Source organism: Coregonus clupeaformis, chromosome 17 (genome assembly GCF_020615455.1).
Source record: "Coregonus clupeaformis isolate EN_2021a chromosome 17, ASM2061545v1, whole genome shotgun sequence".
NCBI classification, from domain to species: domain Eukaryota; kingdom Metazoa; phylum Chordata; class Actinopteri; order Salmoniformes; family Salmonidae; genus Coregonus; species Coregonus clupeaformis.
The window spans coordinates 3,736,811-3,761,105 of record NC_059208.1 but is presented as its reverse complement, the minus strand read 5'-3'; the positions used below and the strand labels follow the sequence as shown (position 1 = coordinate 3,761,105).

At 42.5% G+C, this 24,295-nt stretch overlaps 1 protein-coding gene across 3 annotated transcripts in view; it reads left to right on the top strand.

The window, feature by feature from the left end:
• LOC121585976 (transcriptional repressor p66-beta-like) overlaps nucleotides 1–19,908 on the top strand; it is a 56,285-nt gene extending 36,377 nt beyond the window's left edge. For 2 of the 3 annotated variants that reach the window (XM_045226051.1, XM_045226050.1), the window contains exons 5-11: nucleotides 5,547–5,675; nucleotides 6,426–6,593; nucleotides 6,896–7,274; nucleotides 7,846–8,048; nucleotides 11,787–11,900; nucleotides 12,225–12,465; nucleotides 18,335–19,908. In XM_045226051.1, coding sequence (XP_045081986.1) covers nucleotides 5,547–5,675; nucleotides 6,426–6,593; nucleotides 6,896–7,274; nucleotides 7,846–8,048; nucleotides 11,787–11,900; nucleotides 12,225–12,465; nucleotides 18,335–18,471 — 1,371 coding nt within the window. In that variant the 3' untranslated portion in view covers nucleotides 18,472–19,908. The remainder of the gene's footprint in view (nucleotides 1–5,546; nucleotides 5,676–6,425; nucleotides 6,594–6,895; nucleotides 7,275–7,845; nucleotides 8,049–11,786; nucleotides 11,901–12,224; nucleotides 12,466–18,334) is intronic. The other variant, XM_045226052.1, reaches the window with a different exon arrangement.
• The last annotated feature ends 4,387 nt before the right edge of the window (nucleotides 19,909–24,295 follow it).

The following is a 24,295-nucleotide window of genomic DNA, read 5'->3' as shown; positions in this document are numbered from 1 at the left end:
AAGTTGACTGAAATATCGTTATATAAAATATCAAATGAGACCCAGCACCCTAGTATGTGACAATACAGTGCCTTCGGAAAGTATTCAGATTCCTTCCCTTTTTCCAGATTTTGTTACGTTACAGCCTTATTCTAAAATGGATTAAAACGTTTTTTCCCCTCATCAATCTACACACAATACCCCATAATGACAAAGCGAAAAACAGGTTTTTAGAAATGTGTGGACATTTAAACAGAAATACCTTATTTACATAAGTATTCAGACCCTTTGCTATTAGACTCGAAATTGAGCTCAGGTGCATCCTGTTTCCATTGATCATCCTTGAGATGTTTCTACAACTTGATTGGAGTCCACCTGTGGTAAATTCAATTGATTGGACATGATTTGGAAAATGCACACACCTGTCTATATAAGGTCCCACAGTTGACAGTGCATGTCAGAGCAAAAACCAAGCCGTGAGTCAAAGGAATTGTCCGTAGAGCTCCGAGACAGGATTGTGGCGAGGCACAGATCTGCGGAAGGGTACCAAAACATTTCTGCAGCATTGAAGGTCCCCAAGAACACAGTGGTCTCATCATTCTTAAATGGAAGAAGTTTGGAACCACCAAGACTCTTCCTCTTCCAAACTGAGCAATCGGGGGAGAAAGGCCTTGGTCAGGGAGGTGACCAAAAGCCACTCCTCAGTAAAAGGCACATGACAGCCCGCTTGGAGTTTGCCAAAAGGCACCTAAAGGACTCTCAGACCATGAGAAACAAGATTCTCTGGTCTGATGAAACCAAGATTGAACTCTTTGGCCTGAATGCCAAGCAACACGTCTGGAGTAAACATGGCACCATCCCTACGGTGAAGCATGGTGTTGGCAGCATCATGCTGTGGTGATGTTTTTCAGCGGCAGGGACTGGAAGACTAGTCAGGATCGGGGGGAAAGATGAACGGAGCAAAGTATAGAGAGATCCTTGATGAAAACCTGCTCCAGAGTGCTCAGGACCTCAGACTGGGGCAAAGATTCACCTTCCAACAGGACAACGACCCTAAGCACACAGCCAAGACAATGCAGGAGTGGCTTCGGGACAGGTCTCTGAATGTCCTTGAGTGGCCCAGCCAGAGCCTGGACTTGAGCCTGACTGAACATCTCTGGAGAGACCTGAAAATAGCGATACTCCCCATCCAACCTGACAGAGCTTGAGAGGATCTGAAGAGAAGAACGGGAGAAACTCTCCAAATACAGGTGTGTCAAGCTTGAAGCATCATACCCAAGAAGATTCGAGGCTGTAATCGCTTCAACAAAGGTGCTTCAACAAAGTACTGAGTAAAGGGTCTGAATACTTATGTAATTGCAAACATTTCTATAAACCTGTTTTTGCTTTGTCATTATGGGGTATTGTGTGTAGATTGATGAGGGGGGAAAACGATTTATTCAATTTTAGAATAAGGCTGTAACGTAACAAAGTGGAAAAAGTCAAGGGGTCTGAATACTTTCCAAATGCACTGTATGCTGGTGTTTCAATTCCTTAGCCAACTACCTCACTTTACATTGGATAATCAACCAGTAAACAAAAACACAATCCGGGACGCATTCACTAAAATCAGCATCAAATATCCCACAAAATACAGGCTAATGCCACTCTTGCTTGAATGTATAGCCACTAAAACTGCCTGATACTAGTGAAACCACAGTGTAAATGGGTATGGCTCAGCATGTACAGTTGAAGTCGGAAGTTTACATACACCTTCGCCAAATACATTTAAACTCAGTTTTTTACAATTCCTGACATTTAATCCTAGTAAAACTTCCCTGTCTTAGGTCAGTTAGGATCACCACTTTGTTTTAAGAATGTGAAATGTCAGAATAATAGTAGAGAGAATTATTTATTTCAGCTTTTATTTATTTCATCACATTCCCAGTGGGTCATCAGTTTACATACACTCAATTAGTATTTGGTAGCATTGCCTTTAAATTGTTTAACTTGGGTCAAACGTTTCGGGTACCCTTCCACAAGCTTCCCACAATAAGTTGGGGGAATTTAGGCCCATTCCTTCTGACAGAGCTGGTGTAACTGAGTCAGGTTTGTAGGCCTCCTTGCTCGCACACGCTTTTTCAGTTCTGCCCACAAATTTTCTATGGGATTGACGTCAGGGCTTTGTGATGGCCACTCCAATACCTTGACTTTGTTGTCCTTAAGCCATTTTGCCACAACTTTGGAAGTATGCTTGGGGTCATTGTCCATTTGGAAGACCCATTTGCAACCAAGCTTTAATTTCCTGACTGATGTCTTGAGATGTTGCTTCAATATATCCACATAATTTTCCTTCCTCATGATGCCATCTATTTTGTGAAGTGCACCAGTCCCTCCTGCAGCAAAGCACCCCCACAGCATGATGCTGCCAACCCTGTTCTTCACGGTTGGGATGGTGTTCTTCGGCTTGCAAGCATCCACCTTTTTCCTCCAAACATAACGATGGTCATTATGGCCAAACAGTTATATTTTTGTTTCATCAGACCAGAGGACATTTCTCCAAAAAGTACGATCTTTGTCCCCATGTGCAGTTGCAAACCGTAGCCTGTTTTTTTATGGCGTTTTTGGAGCAGTGGCTTCTTCCTTGATAAGCAGCCTTTCAGGTTATGTCGATATAGGACTGGTTTTACTATGATTTAGATACTTTAGTACCTGTTACCTCCAGCATCTTCACAAGGTCCTTCGCAACGTTCTGGGATTGATATGCACTTTTCACACCAAAGTACGTTCATCTCTAGGAGACAGAACGCGTCTCCTTCCTGAGCGGTATGACGGCTGCGTGGTCCCATGGTGTTTATACTTGCGTACTATTGTTTGTACAGATGAACGTGGTACCTTCAGGCATTTGGAAATTGCTCCCAAGGATGAACCAGACTTGTGGAGGTCTACAAAAAATGTTCTGAGGTCTTGGCTGATTTCTTTTGATTTTCCCATGATGTCAAGCAAAGAGGCACTGAGTTTGAAGGTAAGCCTTGAAATACATCCACAGGTACACCTCCAATTGACTAAAATGATGTCAATTAGCCTATCAGAAGCTTCTAAAGCCATGATATCATTTTCTGGAATTTTCCAAGCTGTTTAAAGGCACAGTCAACTTAGTGTATGTAAACTTCTGACCCACTGGAATTGTGATACAGTGAATTATAAGTGAAATAATCTGTCTGTAAACAATTGTTGGAAAAATTACTTGTGTCATGCACAAAGTAGATGTCCTAACCGACTTGCCCAAACTATAGTTTGTTAACAATAATTTTGTGGAGTGGTTGAAAAACTAGTTTTAATGACTCCAACCTAAGTGTATGTAAACTTCCGACATCAACTGTAGCAGTGTTACCTAAGTCCACTGTTTGAAGTAGTAGTGAGATTGTGCTGACACAGACTAAACATCTCAATGTCATAGAGCAGGAGTAAACATAGCAGCGATCAGTGACATTATTATGTGTGGTGTGTGTCTCTGTTTTGAAAGAGAGAGCGAGAGTTTGTGTATGTTCTCCTGCCAGACCTGACCCTGCCACGTGTAAAGCAAGTGATAATACAATGTACAATGTACAGTACCAGTCAAAAGGTTGGACACACCTACTCATTCAAGAGTTTTTCTTTATTTTAACTATTTTCTACATTGTAGAATAATAGTTGTGATGTCACGAGAGGCTGTGTCCTGGAGGGACGTTACATCCCCCTGAGGTGGCTGCAAACCCAGACAGCTATGGCTCCATCTGCTGGTATGGTCGGGAACTCCACCCCTCTATGGCCAATCTTCCCACGCAGCTGAAACAAATGAGGAGCTGATGAGCTGAAGGTTTGGGAAGGGAAGAGACACAGTCTCCAACCTGGGCTCTCTGGAGGACAAGAGTGCTGCACGTCCACTTCCATGAGGAATATAAGGATTTGGAGATACTTACCTTTGGGAAATACTCACCTTTGGATATATGCACCTGTGGAAATACGGGAGAGACATTTGGAAGGACTTTTTGCTGGGTTGGCCACTAGCTGCAACGTGGACTACAGTAAGGCTGGGGAAAAGTTATCTGAGCGAGTGAGAATTATGATTTTGGATGTGGAAGAGACATCCCTGAACTGTTAACCCTTAAAGAGCCACTTGAGAACAGAATTTTGTTATATTTTCGTTAATTTCCCAAGACCTATAATAAAATCCTTGTTTTGTTTGAACCTTGTCTCCTTGCACTACTTGAGCAATCCCGCTGAAAGCTGTGTAGCCTCTCGTGACGTCACATAGTGAAGACATCAAAACTATGAAATAACACATATGGATTCATGTAGTAACCAAAAAAGTGTTAAACAAATCAAAATATATTTGAGATTTGAGATTCTTCAAAGTAGCCACCCTTTGCCTTGATGACAGCTTTGCACACTCTTGGCATTCTCTCAACCAGCTTCCCCTGGAATGCTTTTCCAACAGTCTTGAAGGAGTTCCCACATATGCTGAGCACTTGTTGGCTGCTTTTCCTTCACTCTGCGGTCCAACTCTTCCCAAACAATTGGGTTGAGGTCAGATGATTGTGGAAGGCAGGTCATCTGATGCAGCACTGCATCACTCTCCTTCTTGGTCAAATAGCCCTTACACAGCCTGGAGGTGTGTTGGGTCATTGTCCTGTTGAAAACAAATTATAGTCCCACTAAGCGCAAGCCAGATGGGATGGCGTATCGCTGTAGAATGCTGTGGTAGCCATGCTAGTTAAGTGTGCCTTGAATTCTAAATAAATCACTGACAGTGTCACCAGCAAAGCACCATCACACCTCCATGCTTCACGGTGGGAACCACACTTGCAGAGATCATCTGTTCACCTACTCTGCGTCTCACAAAGACATAGCGGTTGGAACCAAAAATCTCACATTTGGACTCATCAGACCAATAGACAGATTTCCACCAGTCTAATGTCCATTGCTCGTGCAAGTCTCTTCTTCTTATTGGTGTCCTTTAGTAGTGGTTTCTTTGCAGCAATTCGACCATGAAGGCCTGATTCACGCAGTCTCCTCTGAACAGTTGATGTTGAGATGTGTCTGTTACTTGAACTCTGTGAAGCATTTATTTGGGCTGCAATCTGAGCAGCAGAGGTAACTCTGGGTCTTCCTTTCCTGTGGCGGTCCTCATGAGAGCCAGTTTCATCATAGTGCTTGATGGTTTTTGTGACTGCACTTGAAGAAACGTTCAAAGTTCTTGAAATTTTCCCGGATTTACAGACCTTCATGTCTTAAAGTAATGATGGACTGTTATTTGTCTTTGCTTATTTGAGCTGGTCTTGCCATAATATGGACTTGGTCTTTTACCAAATAGGGCTATCTTCTGTATACCAACCCTACCTTGTCACAACACAACTGATTGGCTCAAATGCATTAAGAAGGAAATACATTCCATAAATTAACTTTTAAGAAGGCACACCTGTTAATTTAAATGTATTCCAGGTGACTACATCATGACGCTGGTTGAGAGAACACTTTTTTGGTTAGTACATGATTCCATATGTGTTATGTTTTCTATTCTAACTATTCTATTCCAACCCATCCAGGTACCGGTGGTCCAGAATACCCCCGCTTCGGTGCAGCCATCCCCTATCCACAGTTCACAGGGGATGGGAAAGCTGCCGGTGCGCCCTGGCATGCACACTCCAGAGCCCCAGAACTTCCGCAGTGCACAGGTGTGTGTGTGTGTGTGTGTGTGTGTGTGTGTGTGTGTGTGTCTGTATGTATTGCAGTGATTTTTGGCATTAGACTAACCGGAGCTCAACCTGCACCCCTGGTCTGAGTCAAACCTGCGATCCACAGCTCCAAGAGCATTATTGCTCCTTCAGTTGGAACGTCTTGTAATGCATTACTTACCAATGCTGTAGGATCATTACTCTATGCTTATTTGTGTATGCATGCTGAGGCAAATCTATTTCACTACTCTTTGGATCATGTTTGTGTTTTGAAAAGCATATGGTTCCTGGTTAGGTTGATATCTTACATTTATAAATGGAAGACATTGCTTTGATCCATGATCCCTTGAATTGGACATGGGTTGGTCAGGTCAGCTTTTTATCTTAGCTGTTCAATGACTATCTGAACTGTGACAATAAGGCCAAGTATCTATTGCCCTCTAGTGACTACAAACAGTACAACATATACCCATTTATAGAAGCATTACATTCTTGGATGACTGCCTCTCTCTATTTCAATGGCACACGGCGTGTAGCAAATGTGGATTCCTGATCAATTCAATTGCGTAATTAATTAAAATGCATCCAAATGTGAATTGTTCCTCTCATGATTCTCCCCATTTTTTATTAACTCTCTCCTCTTCTCTATCACTTTCTCACCTTTTTCTGTTCCTCTTCCTCCTCCATCCCTGCTGGTCATCCCTTCTTCTCTTTCTATTTCCTCTAACCTTTCCTCTCCTCCCTCCACAGGGTCACACAGTCATCAGGTCGGGGGCCAACGCCTCCCTGCCCCCGATGATGATGTCACAGAGGGTCATCGCCCCCAACCCGTCCCAGCTACAGGGCCAGAGAATGCCCTCCAGGCCTGGCATGGGCCGCTCCAGCACGGGTAGTATGAGCAACGTCAGCTACCAGCAGGTATGGTGCCACCCCTCTGCTCTCCACGTTTCAGAAAACACTGGTTGCATTCCAATTCTCTAACCTTCACCCATGAGTATGCACTTGGTCACTCCCCCTCATGCATTTAAAGGCATTGGATCATTGCAAGCATGGCTGGAGGAAGTTCCCACTATATTCCTTATACCACTTCATCCCTTGAGCATTTTAAACGTCATAAAGGCCATCCAGAGGACCATTCCGTGTTTAGAATAGCAATCACTTCAACTTGTCTCAGTCTTTCCACTGTGCCCCTTTTCCCTTGTGCATTGAACGCACCACAGGCCACCAGCCAGCAGGTGGCGGTGTCCCAGCGTTCGTGCTCCTCTGCAATCTACATGAACTTGGCCCACATGCAGGCTGCGGGGGGTGTGGGCGGCGTGGGGATGGGCAGCAGTGGGATGGGCGCTGTCAGCCCTTCCACCATATCGAGCGGAACAGGTAGCGGCGGAAGCTCCGGCGTGAGTTCCCTGGCGGACCAGGCAAGCAGCCAGGCAGCAGCCAAGCTGGCCTTGCGCAAACAGCTGGAGAAAACCCTGCTGGAGATCCCGCCGCCCAAGCCGCCGGCCCCACTCCTGCACTTCTTGCCGTCGGCGGCCAACAGCGAGTTCATCTACATGGTGGGCCTGGAGGAGGTGGTGCAGAGCGTCATCGACAGCCAGGGTAAGCCACTGGACAGGCACCGCTACAAATCTCTTTATATGATCAAGATGAGAGATTCTGCACCTCACCATGCTGTCCAGTGAAAATCGAACTTATTAAAGTGAATATTATGTTAACTCATACCCAAATAATGTTGTTAACTCATCCTATACTCATATTTGTGGCCAAAGCATAAATTGATGAAAAAAACATTTTAAAAAACCCCACCTCAAACTTGTATCTCAAACAGACCATTTAAAAAATTGCTATTTCTTCATATAGGATGATGTTATCCTCCTGAGGAGGATGAGCTGGCCAATCACCTATCTAATCACATGAATATTTTTTATGACCGATATACGCCCACACCATTCTGTGTTTGTGGTACGCCCACCCTATTCCAACACAGAAAAGCTGCTTTTTAACATACTTAATTAAACACATTTGGAAGGAAACTATTTTGCTCATATTGTAATTAATTATAGGTAATATTTCATAGAAATCTGGAAACACTGGACAGTTACTTTAAACTGACCCCCTCAAGCTGATTAAGAATCAAAACCTTTAATAAATGCCTCCTGCCTCTCATCAGGTAAGCTGCGGGGGACGCTGTCGCGCATGGAGCCCTTCTTCTGCGGCCAGTGCAGGATCGACTTCACCCCCCACTGGAAGCAGGAGAAGGGCGGGCGTATCCTCTGCGAGCAGTGCATGACGTCCAATCAGAAGAAGGCCCTGAAGGCGGAGCACACAAATAGGCTGAAGAACGCATTCGTCAAGGCCCTGCAGCAGGAGCAGGTTAGCTCAACCCCTTTTAACAGGGCCTGATCTACAGTGCATTCGGAAAGTATTCAGAACCCTTGACTTTTTCCACATGTTACGTTACAGCCTTATTCTAAAATTCATTAAATTGTTTTTTTTTCTCATCAATCTACACATAATACCCCATAATGACAAAGCAAAAACAGGTTTTTAGAATTGTTTGCTAATTTAAATAAAACAAACCTGAAATATCACATTTACTTAAGTGTCAGACCCTTTACTCAGTACTTTGTTGAAGCACCTTTGGCAGCGATTACAGCCTAGAGTTTTCTTGGGTATGACGCTACAAGCTTGGCACACCTGTATTTGGGAAGTTTCTCTCATTATTCTCTGCAGATCCTCTCAAGCTCTGTCAGGTAGGATGGGGAGCATTGCTGCACCGCTATTTTTAGGTCTCTCCAGAGATGTTCGGTCGGGCTCAAGTCTGGGCTCTGGCTGGGCCACTCAAGGACATTCAGAGACTTGTCCCGAAGCCGATTTAATCAATTTTAGAATAAGGCTGTAACATAACAAAATGTGGAAAAAGTAAAGGGGTCTGAATACTTTCGGAATGCACTGTAATCTGATCTAAAAGACAATTGATCCTAGATCCGCATTCCTACTCTGAGACTTTATGAATAGGGGCCCAGATTTTATTTTTCATATGTAATGGCATGGATTAAAGAGATACAGTGCTGTGAAAAAGTATTTGCCCCTTTTCTGATTTCCTCTATTTTTTTGCATGCATATTTTTTATACTGAATGTTATCAGATCTTCAACCAAAACCTAATATTAGATAAAGGAACCTGAGTTTACAAATAACAAAAAAATAGATACTTATTTAATTAACACATTTATTTAACACCCAATTTCCCTGTGTGAAAAAGTAATTGCCCTCTTACACTCAAGTACTGGTTGTGCCACCTTTAGCTGCAATGATGCAGCCAAATGCTTCCTGTAGTTGTTAATCAGTCTCTCACATCGCTGTGGAGGAATTTTGGCCCACACTTGCATGCAGAACTGCTTGAACTCTGCGACATTTGTGGGATTTCAAGCATTAACTGCTAGTTTCAAGTCCTGCCACAACATCTCAATTGGGATTAGGGCTGGACTTTGACTAGGCCATTCCAAAACATCAAATGTGTTTCTTTTTAGCCATTTTCATGTTGACTTGATTGTGTGTTTTGGATAATTTTCTTGCTGCATGACCCAGCTGTGCTTCAGCTAACAGACGGATGGCCTGACATTCTCCTGGAGAATAATCTGATACAGAGCAGAATTCATGGTTCCTTCTATTAAGGCAAGTCGTCCAGGTCCTGAGGCAGAAAATCATCCCCAAACCATCACACTGCCACCACCATGCTTGACCGTTGGTATAAGGTTCTTACTGTGGAATGCAGTGTTTGGTTTTTGCCAGGCATAATGGGACCCATGTCGTCCAAAAAGTTATACTTTTTACTCAGCTGTCCACCACAAACCGATGCTGGCACTAAGATTGCACTCAATGAGCTGCATTAGGCCATAAGCAAACAGGAAAACGCTTATCCAGAGGCAGCGCTCCTAGTGGCCTAACCCGGACGCTTATAAGAAATCCCGCTATGCCCTCCGACGACCCATGAAACAGGCAAAGCGTCAATACAGGACTAAGATTGAATTGTACTACACCGGCTCTGACCCTCGTCGGATGTGGCAGGGTTTGCAAACTATTACAGACTACAAAAGGAAGCACAGCCGTGAGCTGCCCAGTGACACGAGCCTACCAGACGAGCTAAATTACTTCTATGCTCGCTTCGCGGCAAGCAACACTGAAGCATGCATGAGAGCATCAGCTGTTCCGGACGACTGTTTGATCACGCTCTCCGTAGCCGATGTGAGTAAGACCTTTAAACAGGTCAACATTCACAAGGCCGCAGGGCCAGACGGATTACCAGGACGTGTCCTCCGAGCATGTGCTGACCAACTGGCAAGTGTCTTCACTGACATTTTCAACCTGTCATAGACGGAGTCTGTAATAATAACTTGTTTCAAGCAGACCACCATAGTTCCTGTGTCCAAGAACACTAAAGTAACCTGCCTAAATGACTACCGACCCGTAGCACTCACGTCTGTAGCCATGAAGTGCTTTGAAAGGCTGGTAATGGCTCAAATCAACACCATTATCTCAGAAACCCTAGACCCACTCCAATTTGCATACCGCCCCAACAGATCCACAGATGATGCAATTTCTATTGCACTCCACACTGCCCTTTCCCACCTGGACAAAAGGAACACCAACGTGAGAATGCTATTAATTTACTACAGCTCAGCGTTCAACACCATAGTGCCCTCAAAGCTCATCACTAAGCTAAGGACCCTGGGACTAAACACCTCCCTCTGCAACTGGATCCTGGACACCTGGACCAGGTGGTAAGGGTAGGTAACAACACATCTGCCACACTGATCCTCAACACGGGGCCCCTCAGGGGTGCGTGCTCAGTCCCCTCCTGTACTCCCTGTTTACCCATGACTGCATGGCCAGGCACGACTCCAACACCATCATTAAGTTTGCTGACGACACAACAGTGGTAGGCATGATCAACGATAACAATGAGACAGCCTATAGGGAGGAGGTCCGAGACCTGGCCGTGTGGTGCCAGGATAAAAACCTCTCCCTCAACGTGACCAAGACAAAGGAGATGATTGTGGATACAGGAAAAAAAGAGGACTGAGCACGCCCTCATTCTCATTGACAGGGCTGTAGTGGGACAGGTTGAGAGCTTCAAGTCTTTGGTGTCCACATCACCAACAAGCTATCATGGTCCAAACACACCAAGACAGTCGTGAAGATGGTACGACAAAGCCTATTCCCCCTCAGGAGACTGAAAATATTTGGCATGGTTCCTCAGATCCTCAGAAAGTTCTACAGCTGCACCATCGAGAGCATCTTGACAGGTTGCATCACCGCCTGGTATGGCAACTGCTTGGCCTCCGACCGCAAGGCACTACAGAGTGTAGTGTGTATGGCCCAGTACATCACTGGGCCCAAGCTTCCTGCCATCCAGGACCTCTATACCAGGCGGTGTCAGAGGAAGGCCCTAAAAATTGTCAAAGACTCCAGCCACCCTAGTCATAGACTGTTCTCTCTGCTACCGCACAGCAAGCGGTACCAGAGCGCCAAGTCTAGGTCCAAAAGGCTTCTTAACAGCTTCTACCCCCATGCCATTAGACTCCTGAACAGCTAATCATGGCTACCCGGACTATTTGCATTGTATCAAATAGGTATCAATGTTTTTGTTATTTGTAAACTCAGGTTCCCCTTTATCTAATATTTGGTTTTGGTTGAAGATCTGATAACATTCAGTTTCAAAAATAGAGAAAATCTAAAGGGGGCAAATACTTTTTCATGCCACTGTATACAACAAGGCTAGGTAAAATATACTAGTTTGCAGGAATGTTACAAACAACTTGTGACTCACAATAAGTACGTTTTGCGGCTGACCTCTTGACAACTGTCAGAGAGCGTGACCTTATTATGTTCTAGTGCCCTGAGCTGTCGGAGTGAAACAAATTACTTTTTCCCCTTGACCACTGACATGCTCTGACTGTTACGAGTTTTTTTTACGTGTGTGTGGCTGTGCTTTTGTATTTGAATTTCTTGTCTGTTTCTCTCTCCCTCTCCCTGTCCCACCCTTTTCTTCCCATCCTTTGTTCATTGTCTCCACCCTTATCTCTCTCTATCTCCTCATGTTTAACAGGAGATTGAGCAAAGGCTCCAGCAGCAGGCAGCCGTCTCCCCCAGCACGGCTCAGACTGTTCCCAACGTCGTCAGCAAGGCCGAGACCATGATCCGACATCACGCTCTGCGTCAGGTAACGGGCCTACACTAAGACACCTTAAAGTGACAGTTCACTGCAAAACCTTAATTTGTCAACTGTTGTCAGACCTCAAAAGTAGTCAATTTTTTTTATTGAGATGAGTCCTTGGCCCATCCCAATATTTGCGTAGATCCACTTATATCCCCCAGTCAACCATCCTTAGGCCCCATTTTAGTTGGCAGCGTTTGTAGACTGTACTCCGGCACAGTATCATATTATGTTTTCAATTGTTAAGTTACCAAAAAACTTTTTGACTGAACTGATGTATCTGGAGGTCACTGATTTCCTCCTCCTCTCTCTCACCCTCTGCTCCCTCAGGCTCCCCAGCCTCAGGCCTCCATGCAACGGGGTCTCTCCAGCTCGGCGAGGGGCGTCCTCTCCAACTTCGCCCAGGCATCCCAGCTCTCCGTGGCCAGCGGCCTGCTGGGGATGACGGGGAAGCAGCGCTGCGGAGGAGGTGGTGGCAGCAGTAGTGGTGGCGGTGGCAGCAGTCGGATCCAGCATGATGGCCGTCGCCAGATCTACAACATCCCCGGTGGGTTTTTGAGAACCCCTTATGGTAACACTTCACTTAGGCCTAAAGCCTGCAGATACAGTGCCTTCAGAAATAATTCATACCCCTTGACTTTTTCCACATTTTGTTGTTGTACAAAGTGGGATGTCAACGATCTACACAAAATACTCTGTCAAACTGGAAGAAAAATTCTAAAATGTGTAAAAATAAAAATATGAAAAATAAAACACTAATATATCTTGATTAGATAAGTATTCAACCCCCTGAGTCAATACATGTTAGAATCACCTTTGTGATTACAGCTGTGGGTCTTTCTGGGTAAGTCTCTAAGAGCTTTGCGCTACTGGAATGGACAATATTTCTTCAAGCTCTGTCAATTTTCTGCCATTTTCAAGTCTTACCATAGATTTTCAAGCAGATTTAAGTCAAAACTGTAACTAGGCCATTCAGGAACATTCAACGTCGTCTTGGTAAGCAACTCCAGTGTATATTTGGCCTTGTGTTTTAGGTTATTGTCCAGCTGAAAGGTGAATTTGTCTCCCAGTGTCTGTTGAAGAGCAGACTGAACCAGGTTTTCCTCTAGGATTTTGCCAGTGCTTAGCTCTATTCCATTTATTTTTATCCCCCAAAAAACTCCCTAGTCCTTGCCGATGACAAGCATACCCATAACATGATGCAGCCACCACAATGCTTGGAAATATGAAAAGTGGTGTTCAGTGATGTGTTGGATTTGCCCCAAACATAACGCTTTGTATTCAGGACATAAAGTTCATTTCTTTGCCACATTTTTTGCAGTTTTACTTTAGTGCCTTATTGCAGACAAGATACATTTCTTCGAAAATTTGTATTCTGTACAGGCTTTTTTTACAGGGTTCTTTTCACTGTCAATTAGCTTAGTATTGTGGAATAACTACAATGTTGTTGATCCATCCTCAGTTTTCTCCTATAGCCATTAAACTCTGTAACTGTTTTCAAGTCACCATTTGCCTCATGGTGAAATCCCTGAGTGGTTTCCTTCCTCTCCGGCAACTGAGTTAGAAAGGACGCCTGTATCTTTATAGTGACTGGGTGTATTGATACACCATCCAAAGTGTAATTAATAACTGCACCATGCTCAAAAGGATATTCAATGTCTGCTTTTTTTTTTTAAACCAATCTACCAATAGGTACCCTTCTTTGCGAGGCATTCGAAAATCTCCCTGGTCTTTGTGGTTGAATCTCTGTTTAAGATTCACTGCCCAACTGAGGGACCTTACAGATAATTGTATGTGAGGGGTACAGAGAGGAGGTAGTCATTAAAAAATCTAGTTAAACACTATTATTGCACACAGAGTGAATCCATGAAACTTATTATGTGACTTGTTAAGCAATGTTTTACTCCTGATTCAGGCTTGTCATAACAAAGGGGTTGAATAATTATTACTCAAGACATTTCAGCTTTTCATTTGTAATTAATTAGTAAAAACTTTTAAAAACATAATTCCACTTTGACATTATGGGGTATTGTGTGTAGGCCAGTGACAAAAACATATAAATATAATCCATTTTAAATTCAGGCTGTAACACAACCAAGTGTGAAAAAAGTTAAGGGGTGTGAATACTTTCTGAAGGCACTCTATAATGTTATTACATGTTATAAGTCTGGTCCCGTGTGTGTGTATATATGTAAAATGTGTGTATATACCTATATATATGTGTGTGTGTGTGTGTGTGTGTGTGTGTGTGTGTGTGTGTGTGTGTGTGTGTGTGTGTGTGTGTGTGTGTGTGTTACAAATAAAGAAAAACCCTGGAATGAGTAGGTGTGTCCAAACTTTTGACTGGTACTGTACATATATATATTTATATTACACACATACAGTGAAGGGAAAAAAGTATTTGATCCCCTGCTGATTTTGTACATTTGCCCACTGACAAAACATGATCAGTCTATAATTTTAATGGTAGGTTTATTTGAACCGTCAAACATGGAGGTGGTGGGGGTGTTTTTCCTGCTAAGGGGACAGGACAACTTCACCGCATCAAAGGGACGATGAACGGGCCGTCAAATCTTGGGTGAGAACCTCCTTCCTTCAGCCAGGGCATTGAAAATGGGTTGTGGATGGGTATTCCAGCATGACAATGACCCAAAACACACGGCCAAGGCAACAAAGGAGTGGCTCAAAAAGAAGCACATTAAGGTCCTGGAGTGGCCTAGCCAGGCTCCAGACCTTAATCCCATAGAATATCTGTGGAAGGAGCTGAAGGTTTGAGTTGCCAAACGTCAGCCTCGAAACCTTAATGACTTGGAGAAGATCTGCAAAGAGGAGTGGGACAAAATCCCTCCTGAGATGTGTGCAAACCTGGTGGCCAACTACAAGAAATGTCTGACCTCTGATTGCCAACAAGGGTTTTGTCACCAAGTACTAAGTCATGTTTTGCAGAGGGGTCAAATACTTATTTCTCTCATAATGCAAATCAATATATAACATTTTTTACATGCATTTTTCTGGATTTTTTTGTTGTTATTCTGTCTCTCACTGTTCAAATAAACCTACCATTAAAATTATAGACTGATCATGTCTTTGTCAGTGGGCAAACGTACAAAATCAGCAGGGGATCAAATACTTTTTTCCCTCACTGTATATACAGTGGGGAGAACAAGTATTTGATACACTGCCGATTTTGCAGGTTTTCCTACTTACAAAGCATGTAGAGGTCTGTAATTTTTTTTATCATAGGTACACTTCAACTGTGATAGACGGAATCTAAAACAAAAATCCAGAAAATCACATTGTATGATTTTTAAGTAATTAATTTGCATTTTATTGCATGACATAAGTATTTGATCACCTACCAACCAGTAAGAATTCCGGCTCTCACAGACCTGTTAGTTTTTCTTTAAGAAGCCCTCCTGTTCTCCACTCATTACCTGTATTAACTGCACCTGTTTGAACTCGTTACATGTATAAAAGACACCTGTCCACACACTCAATCAAACAGACTCCAACCTCTCCACAATGGCCAAGACCAGAGAGCTGTGTAAGGACATCAGGGATAAAATTGTAGACCTGCACAAGGCTGGGATGGGCTACAGGACAATAGGCGAGCAGCTTGGTGAGAAGGCAACAACTGTTGGCGCAATTACTAGAAAATGGAAGAAGTTCAAGATGACGGTCAATCACCCTCGGTCTGGGGCTCCATGCAAGATCTCACCTCGTGGGGCATCAATGATCATGAGGAAGGTGAGGGATCAGCCCAGAACTACACGGCAGGACCTGGTCAATGACCTGAAGAGAGCTGGGACCACAGTCTCAAAGAAAACCATTAGTAACACACTACGCCGTCATGGATTAAAATCCTGCAGCGCACGCAAGGTCCCCCTGCTCAAGCCAGCGCATGTCCAGGCCCATCTGAAGTTTGCCAATGACCATCTGGATGATCCAGAGGAGGAATGGGAGAAGGTCATGTGGTCTGATGAGACAAAAATAGAGCTTTTTGGTTTAAACTCCACTCGCTGTGTTTGGAGGAAGAAGAAGGATGAGTACAACCCCAAGAACACCATCCCAACCGTGAAGCATGGAGGTGGAAACATCATTCTTTGGGGATGCTTTTCTGCAAAGGGGACAGGACGACTGCACCGTATTGAGGGGAGGATGGATGGGGCCATGTATCGCGAGATCTTGGCCAACAACCCCCTTCCCTCAGTAAGAGCAACAACCCCCATTTTCTAATAATTGCGCCAACAGTTGTTGCCTTCTCACCAAGCTGCTTGCCTATTGTCCTGTAGCCCATCCCAGCCATGTGCAGGTCTACAATTGTATCCCTGATGTCCTTACACAGCTCTCTGGTCTTGGCCGTTGTGGAGTTGTTGGAGTCTGTTTGATTGAGTGTGTGGACAGGTGTCTTTTATACAGGTAATGAGTTCAAACGGGTACAGTTAATACAGGTAATGAGTGGAGAACAGGAGGGCTTCTTAAAGAAAAACTAACAGGTCTGTGAGAGCCGGAATTCTTACTGGTTGGTAGGTGATCAAATACTTATGTCATGCAATAAAATGCAAATTAATTACTTAAAAATCATACAATGTGATTTTCTGGATTTTTGTTTTAGATTCCGTCTCTCACAGTTGAAGTGTACCTATGATAAAAAATTACAGACCTCTACATGCTTTGTAAGTAGGAAAACCTGCAAAATCGGAAGTGTATCAAATACTTGTTCTCCTCACTGTACATACACACACACACTGAGTATACCAAACATTAGGAACACCTTCCTAATACTGAGTTGCCTCCCTCTACAAGGTGTCGAAAGTATTCATTACATTTACATTTACGTCATTTAGCAGACGCTCTTATCCAGAGCGACTTACAAATTGGTGCATTCACCTTTATAGCCAGTGGGATAACCACTTTACAATATGTATTTTTTTTTTTTTTTTTTTTTTTTGGGGGTGGGGTAAGGGGGGGGTAGAAGGATTACTTTATCCTATTTATCCCTGTATTCCACAGGGATGCTGGCCCATGTTGACTCCACTGCTTCCCACAGTTGTATCAAGTTGGCTGGATGTCCATTGGGTGGTGGACTAATATTTTGATACACACAGGAAACTTTTTTAGCGTTAAAAAACCCAGCAGCATTGCAGTTTTGGCACAAACCGGTGCACCTGGCATTTACTACCATACCCTGTTCAAAGGCACTTCAATTTTTTGTCTTGCCCATTCACACTCTGAATGGCACACATACACCATGTCGTTATTGTCTGATGGCTTAAAAATCCTTCTTTAACCTGTCTCCTCCCCTTCATCTACAATGATTGAAGTGGATTTAACAAGTGACATCAATAAGGGATCATAGCTTTCACCTGGATTCACCTGGTCAGTCTATGTCATGGAAAGAGCAGGTATCCTTAATGTTTTGTGCACTCAGAGACGATAATATGGGGGTCATATGTGCTTATGACAGGTCTTACAATGCATTATAATTAATTATACCTGAAGGTGATGCCCAAATGTTTAGCATTCAAAGAAAGCGTAAGAGTGAGACACAATGGGCTTTATACATTTTTCACAAATATGGCCATACTGAGAGCATAAATAAAAATAATTATTGCAATAATAATTGTCATACCTATGATTGTCTAACAAACTCTGAAATCTCTGGTGAGGTGGACAGCAGGTTTGGGATTAATTCAACAAATTACATTCTAATTAAATTCCCTTTCCCTGTAAATTATATTTAATTCAATTCAAACTCCAGGTCAGTCTTTGAATTCAGAGAGAATTCAAATCCCTCTCAGTTATAATGTTGGGTTATACATTTTTTTTTTTATTGCCAATTCAATATTATCCCCAACAATTATACAAATTCCAATGAAATTCCCTCAGGCTGTTAGGCTGATCATGTCATTGTTTAGACAGCGTAGTTATACTGTAGTTATACTGGACAAATAGAAATAATTTTAAAATAAATCCTGCGGTCAATTTTCGATACTAAGTACATTAACTGTGAAATGTACAAATATTCAATTCAATTCCACATAGTTTTTTTGTACAATTCCAATTTAATTCCAATTCAATCATAATTCCATAACTTGAAGATTGTTGAAACTTTAATTGAATTCAACATAAATTCTCCACTTCATGAGTGAATTCAAGTACTACGTTTGAATTTCAAATTAAATTGGAATTGACCCCAACCCTGGTGGACAAAACAGACACAGCCGACTGGAACATTTTTCACTTTTAAATATGTTGTGGGTACAAAGGTTTTATTGAATGTGTTCCTCTTTCTTCCTCTCTTTCTTTTTCCTCTATCTCTCTTTCTGTCCTTTTAACTTTCCTTTCCTTGTTCATTCTCTCAACCTCCTTGTTTGAACTCTCTCTGGCTCTTTCTCGCCTTCTCTATTATTCTTGATCTCTTTCTCCTTTTCTGTCAGGGTTGAACATTGCCTACCTGAACCAAGGAGGGGTCGGGGCCCACAAGGGCTCCAGCTTAGCGGACCGCCAGAGGGAGTACCTGTTGGACATGATCCCGCCACGCTCCATATCACAGTCCATCAACGGACAGAAATGAACCCCCCCACCTTCCCAATCCTCGCCCCAAGGGCCACCTTCTCCACCCCCCCACCACCATGCCCTCACAAAAAAAAGGCCACCTCCCCCACCCCATTGCATGCAGTGCCTGTCCGTGTGCCTACCTAAACTAACCCATGAGAAACTACACAATCAGCCTGAGAAACTACACAATCAGCCTGAGAAACGACACAATCAGCCAGACAAAAGACAACCAAACTGTCAATGCAGCTTCTCGACTTTCTTACTATAGCAAAATTATTTAGAAGACTCTCAAATAATTGTTACTACTATTATTGTCATTGTTACTATTATTATTATTATGATAACTGTTACCGCTTCAGTTACTATTACTCTTATTAAGGTTTTTTATTGTTATGCTACGTAGAGCGCCTCACTTTCAGTTCATACCCTTACTTTTATTTATTTTTTTGGGGGGGAATCTTTGTTTTTCTTTTGCCATAATTATCTTTTAGCTACTCCCCTGCTACGCTCCATATGTACGGTTCTTTAGTTTTCAATTTTTTTAAGCCACCTTCTATTATGGATTGGATTCTTGTGAAGTTTCAACGCAGCAAAAGAGATGGAAATACCGCTATGTAAGAGGGAGATCATGTGGAATGAACTGGATCCAACTGGACACTGGTCCAATGACTGACTGCCCTGCTTTGAGTGGACCAGCAAAGATGACGGATCATAACCAGGAAACACTATTAATATGTTTTGTTTGACACAGTATTAATGGGAGCGAGAACAAGGACAAGATCCAGAAAGTGCACACTAAGGAGCATTAAAAAAAATAAAGGAACTAAGCACGGTGAGAAAAAATACCTACTATGTCACTGGTGTAGGCCATGGCCTGCAGAGAGAAGGAGCGTGACAGCCATTTTGGACTGTGGCGTATCATCCCATCTCGCTGCTCAGAACTGGCCTGAAAATGGGGTCATGAAAGCTGCCCCCAAGATCCTCCATTACCTCTCAATGCCTTCACATTCAGAGTATGCAGAGACTTCAAACCTTTCTAAACCCAACTGTTCCTTGTGGTACCGTGATGGAAATGGAGAGGACTGGAGTTGGCTGTGGCATTGGGCATGTTTTTTGTTTTCTTGTTGTTTTAGGGTTTCTTGATTGTAGTTTTTTCTTTTTTGCGGCGTCTCCTGTAGTAAAGGCTGCGTATCTGAGAGGTACTTGCCCCAGGAGACGATAATTATCAAAAAGTAATGAACAGATTGAAACTATTCAAATATCTATATGGATGTGTATCGATGGCTAGCTTGAGAGAAAGGAAACTGATATGGATTTATCTATAAAATGGGAGAGATGGATCAATCATCGTGTTCAGGCAATGCACATGAGATGCCTCATTCTCGAAGAGCACTTTTCTTATTATGAATTTTTAAAAAATGAAAATGGAATAAAATGTTACAATTCCCAGGTACCCCAAGGTCCGGATGTTATCTGATTGTCTACGAGAGAGACCATTGTCCAGAGTGTTCATGTGGACTGTATCAGACGACATTCAATTGGTTTAACCCTCTTACCTTTTCAATGATTTGAACAGGTTTGTTAACGCTGGCAGTGACACCAAATTGTTTTTATCCTTTTTTGCCCCCCATTGTACTTTGGGGCATCACTCTGTCAACACTCTGTTACCACTGCCACACACATTTCACCAGCAGCACTTTCTGTGTTTGTTTGTTTTTGAAGTCGCCTGGACTCGCTAAGCCGAGTTTGCTACAGGTCATACAATACATTAAAGCAGTGTTCAGTCAATATGCAGTATTACTCAGAGAGAGGTAGACCAGCAGATCTTCAATTAGTTTGGGGTTTGTCTGGCTGGCATAGGAAATAAGTATTTACATGTGCGTCCATGTAGAAGCTATAGGGGGTTTATGGATAGTGTTGGGAAGATCAGACAGGACTTTTAGTTTGTGCTAGGTTCAGCGTCACAGTTTTCAGGCTTTCTTTCAGGCTTTTAGAGGATTGTTGCATTATTTACTGCTATAAACGCTTTAACCCATCTTTGCAATTTCACCTCTCACTGTATCAGGAGTTTAGGTCAACCGTTGAATGACATTTAAAATGTGCTCCTGTAGGCCATTGGCTCAACAGTGTATTATGTCCGTTTTTGGTCAAATAGGTTATAGAATAAAGGGTTAGGGCACATCACCATCCCAATTGCCATAGAGAGACTTAAGTAAAGCCAAAGGACCATGGAAAGACCCAATGGCAACACTGCAATAATATTAGCACTTAAAAATGTCTCACCTGTATTGTTCACTAGCCTCAAGAAAAAGTTGTGAAGTTTGGGGTTTGTCACCCTCTTACGCACTGACAACCTGTAAGGTTTGGTTGTGAGATTATGACCAACACTGTTAGAGTGGAAGCAATGAGGAGCTGAACCAATCAAGATGGATTCTTTGAAATGGGGTAATCTACTGATTTGGATCAATCTCATGATAGTTAACACTACTATCATTGGGTGTGTGCAGTTTAGCAGGCCTGACATGACAGGGGCTTACATTTAGTCCTATGGCAGAGTAGTTTGAAAATTGGATGCAAGCTCTACCCACTGGATACACAGATTTGGTGTGTCAAGTGCACTCATGCAGTGGCCTAGGAAATCTCAAGTCCCCTTTCCTAGTTCTCGTAAGTTATTTATACTGAACACACACCAAGTCATTATGAAACTACCTTGGGTTTGATTGGCAGGTGCAATATGTAGATGTGAATGGAAGTTTACTTTCAGAAGAGAGTGTTTTTTGTTGCTTATACAATTGTCAATCAATTCCCTCTTTTGTGGTTGGTTAGTATAGGATGTCATTACATTTTTTTTAAATGTTGGTGGGTACATTTTCTTTCCAACCCCCTCGTATGTTTGATTCGGCTGTCTCGTTTTTCTATGTCCTTTTGCTACAAAGCTGGACTTGTATATTGAAGATCCTTTCTCTCTCTTGCGGACTGTAATAGATGAATCCACACACCTTGGTAATTTCAAACACAATCTTTTTTTTAAATGTCAAATGTTTTAGGGTTTTTAGATGTCTAAATTCAGTTAATTTTTTGTTTTGTTTGTAATGTTTTAAGTTTTCAAGAAAAAAGAAAAAAATTAATCAAACAAAACATTTTATTGACTGAAATAAAATTGACACGATATTTGCTAGGTCAGAAGTAATAATGACTTATTGTACATAAGCTTTGTTTCTCCCTTCGATAAAAAAATAAAATGGTATATTGTGTAGAAAAGCAAACAAAAAGCCATGAATATAGTGAAGCTTGTCATTTCGTTTTGTGATCACTGTGTATTATTGTGTAACAAATGTGCAAAATGTATGGGATTATTATTCTCTTCTTTCTCCCTGGATGTATTTTTTTTTGTAGTGAGTAGTGTTTGCCGGAAAAGTGGTCATTGTTCTGATGGAGTTTGAGCCATTCCACAGGCTTCGAGCGTGAAGAATGTAAAGTGTACGTATGTTTGTTGTATGTTCTATTAGAAGCTCAACGCTGTTCAGTGTATTTCTTACATTGGATGAACCCATGCAGACTTCATTTGTGAGGACGTGGCATGGATCAAACCGCTGACGGACAGTATTACCCCGGGGTAGTCATCAAATCCACAGATCTCACTCAGAAACATGGCTCTCTGTATTTTGTTGATTTCAATTTATGTACTGAACTACAGGGCTACCCATGTCTGAAATGACAGGTTTAAAAATTACATTTCCTTTGCTTTCTTCCATATTTCTATGAAAATATGATATTGTCGGCAAACTTAATGTTGGTGTTGGAGTCGTGCCTGCTCATGTTTTCCATTGGAAAAGTATAAAAAATTTACTTTTTTTATTTGTTGGAGATGAATGAAATCTTGCCCTCACCACCTTTGTTCTGGTCAGCATCTGTTTTGGGGGAATTTTCATGGAGTTATCAAACTGACAATACTCTTTATTGACTGCCATATACAGTGGGGGAAAAAAGTATTTAGTCAGCCACCAATTGTGCAAGTTCTCCCACTTAAAAAGATGAGAGAGGCCTGTAATTTTCATCATAGGTACACGTCAACTATGACAGACAAAATGAGAATTCTTTTTCCAGAAAATCACATTGTAGGATTTTTTATGAATTTATTTGCAAGTTATGGTGGAAAATAAGTATTTGGTCAATAACAAAAGTTTCTCAATACTTTGTTATATACCCTTTGTTGGCAATGACACAGGTCAAACGTTTTCTGTAAGTCTTCACAAGGTTTTCACACACTGTTGCTGGTATTTTGGCCCATTCCTCCATGCAGATCTCCTCTAGAGCAGTGATGTTTTGGGGCTGTCGCTGGGCAACACAGACTTTCAACTCCCTCCAAAGATTTTCTATGGGGTTGAGATCTGGAGACTGGCTAGGCCACTCCAGGACCTTGAAATGCTTCTTACGAAGCCACTCCTTCGTTGCCCGGGCGGTGTGTTTGGGATCATTGTCATGCTGAAAGACCCAGCCACGTTTCATCTTCAATGCCCTTGCTGATGGAAGGAGGTTTTCACTCAAAATCTCACGATACATGGCCCCATTCATTCTTTCCTTTACACGGATCAGTCGTCCTGGTCCCTTTGCAGAAAAAAAGCCCCAAAGCATGATTTTTCCACCCCCATGCTTCACAGTAGGTATGGTGTTCTTTGGATGCAACTCAACATTCTTTGTCCTCCAAACACGACGAGTTGAGTTTTTACCAAAAAGTTATATTTTGGTTTCATCTGACCATATGACATTCTCCCAATCCTCTTCTGGATCATCCAAATGCACTCTAGCAAACTTCAGACGGGCCTGGACATGTACTAGCTTAAGCAGGGGGACACGTCTGGCACTGCAGGATTTGAGTCCCTGGCGGCGTAGTGTGTTACTGATGGTAGGCTTTGTTACTTTGGTCCCAGCTCTCTGCAGGTCATTCACTAGGTCCCCCCGTGTGGTTCTGGGATTTTTGCTCACCGTTCTTGTGATCATTTTGACCCCACGGGGTGAGATCTTGCGTGGAGCCCCAGATCAAGGGAGATTATCAGTGGTCTTGTATGTCTTCCATTTCCTAATAATTGCTCCCACAGTTGATTTCTTCAAACCAAGCTGCTTACCTATTGCAGATTCAGTCTTCCCAGCCTGGTGCAGGTCTACAATTTTGTTTCTGGTGTCTTTTGACAGCTCTTTGGTCTTGGCCATAGTGGAGTTTGGAGTGTGACTGTTTGAGGTTGTGGACAGGTGTCTTTTATACTGATAACAAGTTCAAACAGGTGCCATTAATACCGGTAACGAGTGGAGGACAGAGGAGCCTCTTAAAGAAGAAGTTACAGGTCTGTGAGAGCCAGAAATCTTGCTTGTTTGTAGGTGACCAAATACTTATTTTCCACCATAATTTGCAAATAAATTCATTAAAAATCCTACAATGTGATTTTCTGGATTTTTTTTCTTCAATTTGTCTGTCATAGTTGACGTGTACCTATGATGAAAATTACAGGCCTCTCATCTTTTTAAGTGGGAGAACTTGCACAATTGGTGGCTGACTAAATACTTTTTTTGTCCCCACTGTAAGTGAGTTCAAGAATGGGGTTGTGTCTAAAACATTCTAAGGCAGATAAAGCTGCCCATCAGGACAGTGTTTGTTAGTTATGGGGTTTACTAATCGTGATGTCATTCTGATGGAGGACTGATCAAATTTCCTGGCTATACAAATGTATTATATTATTTTATTGGTATAATTTAATTAACTCTTGGCATATTAGTTATTGTTGGAAATACAGGAAACATTTTGAAGGGGAGGGAGGGGGGATTTATTGCAAATCATTTTCTAA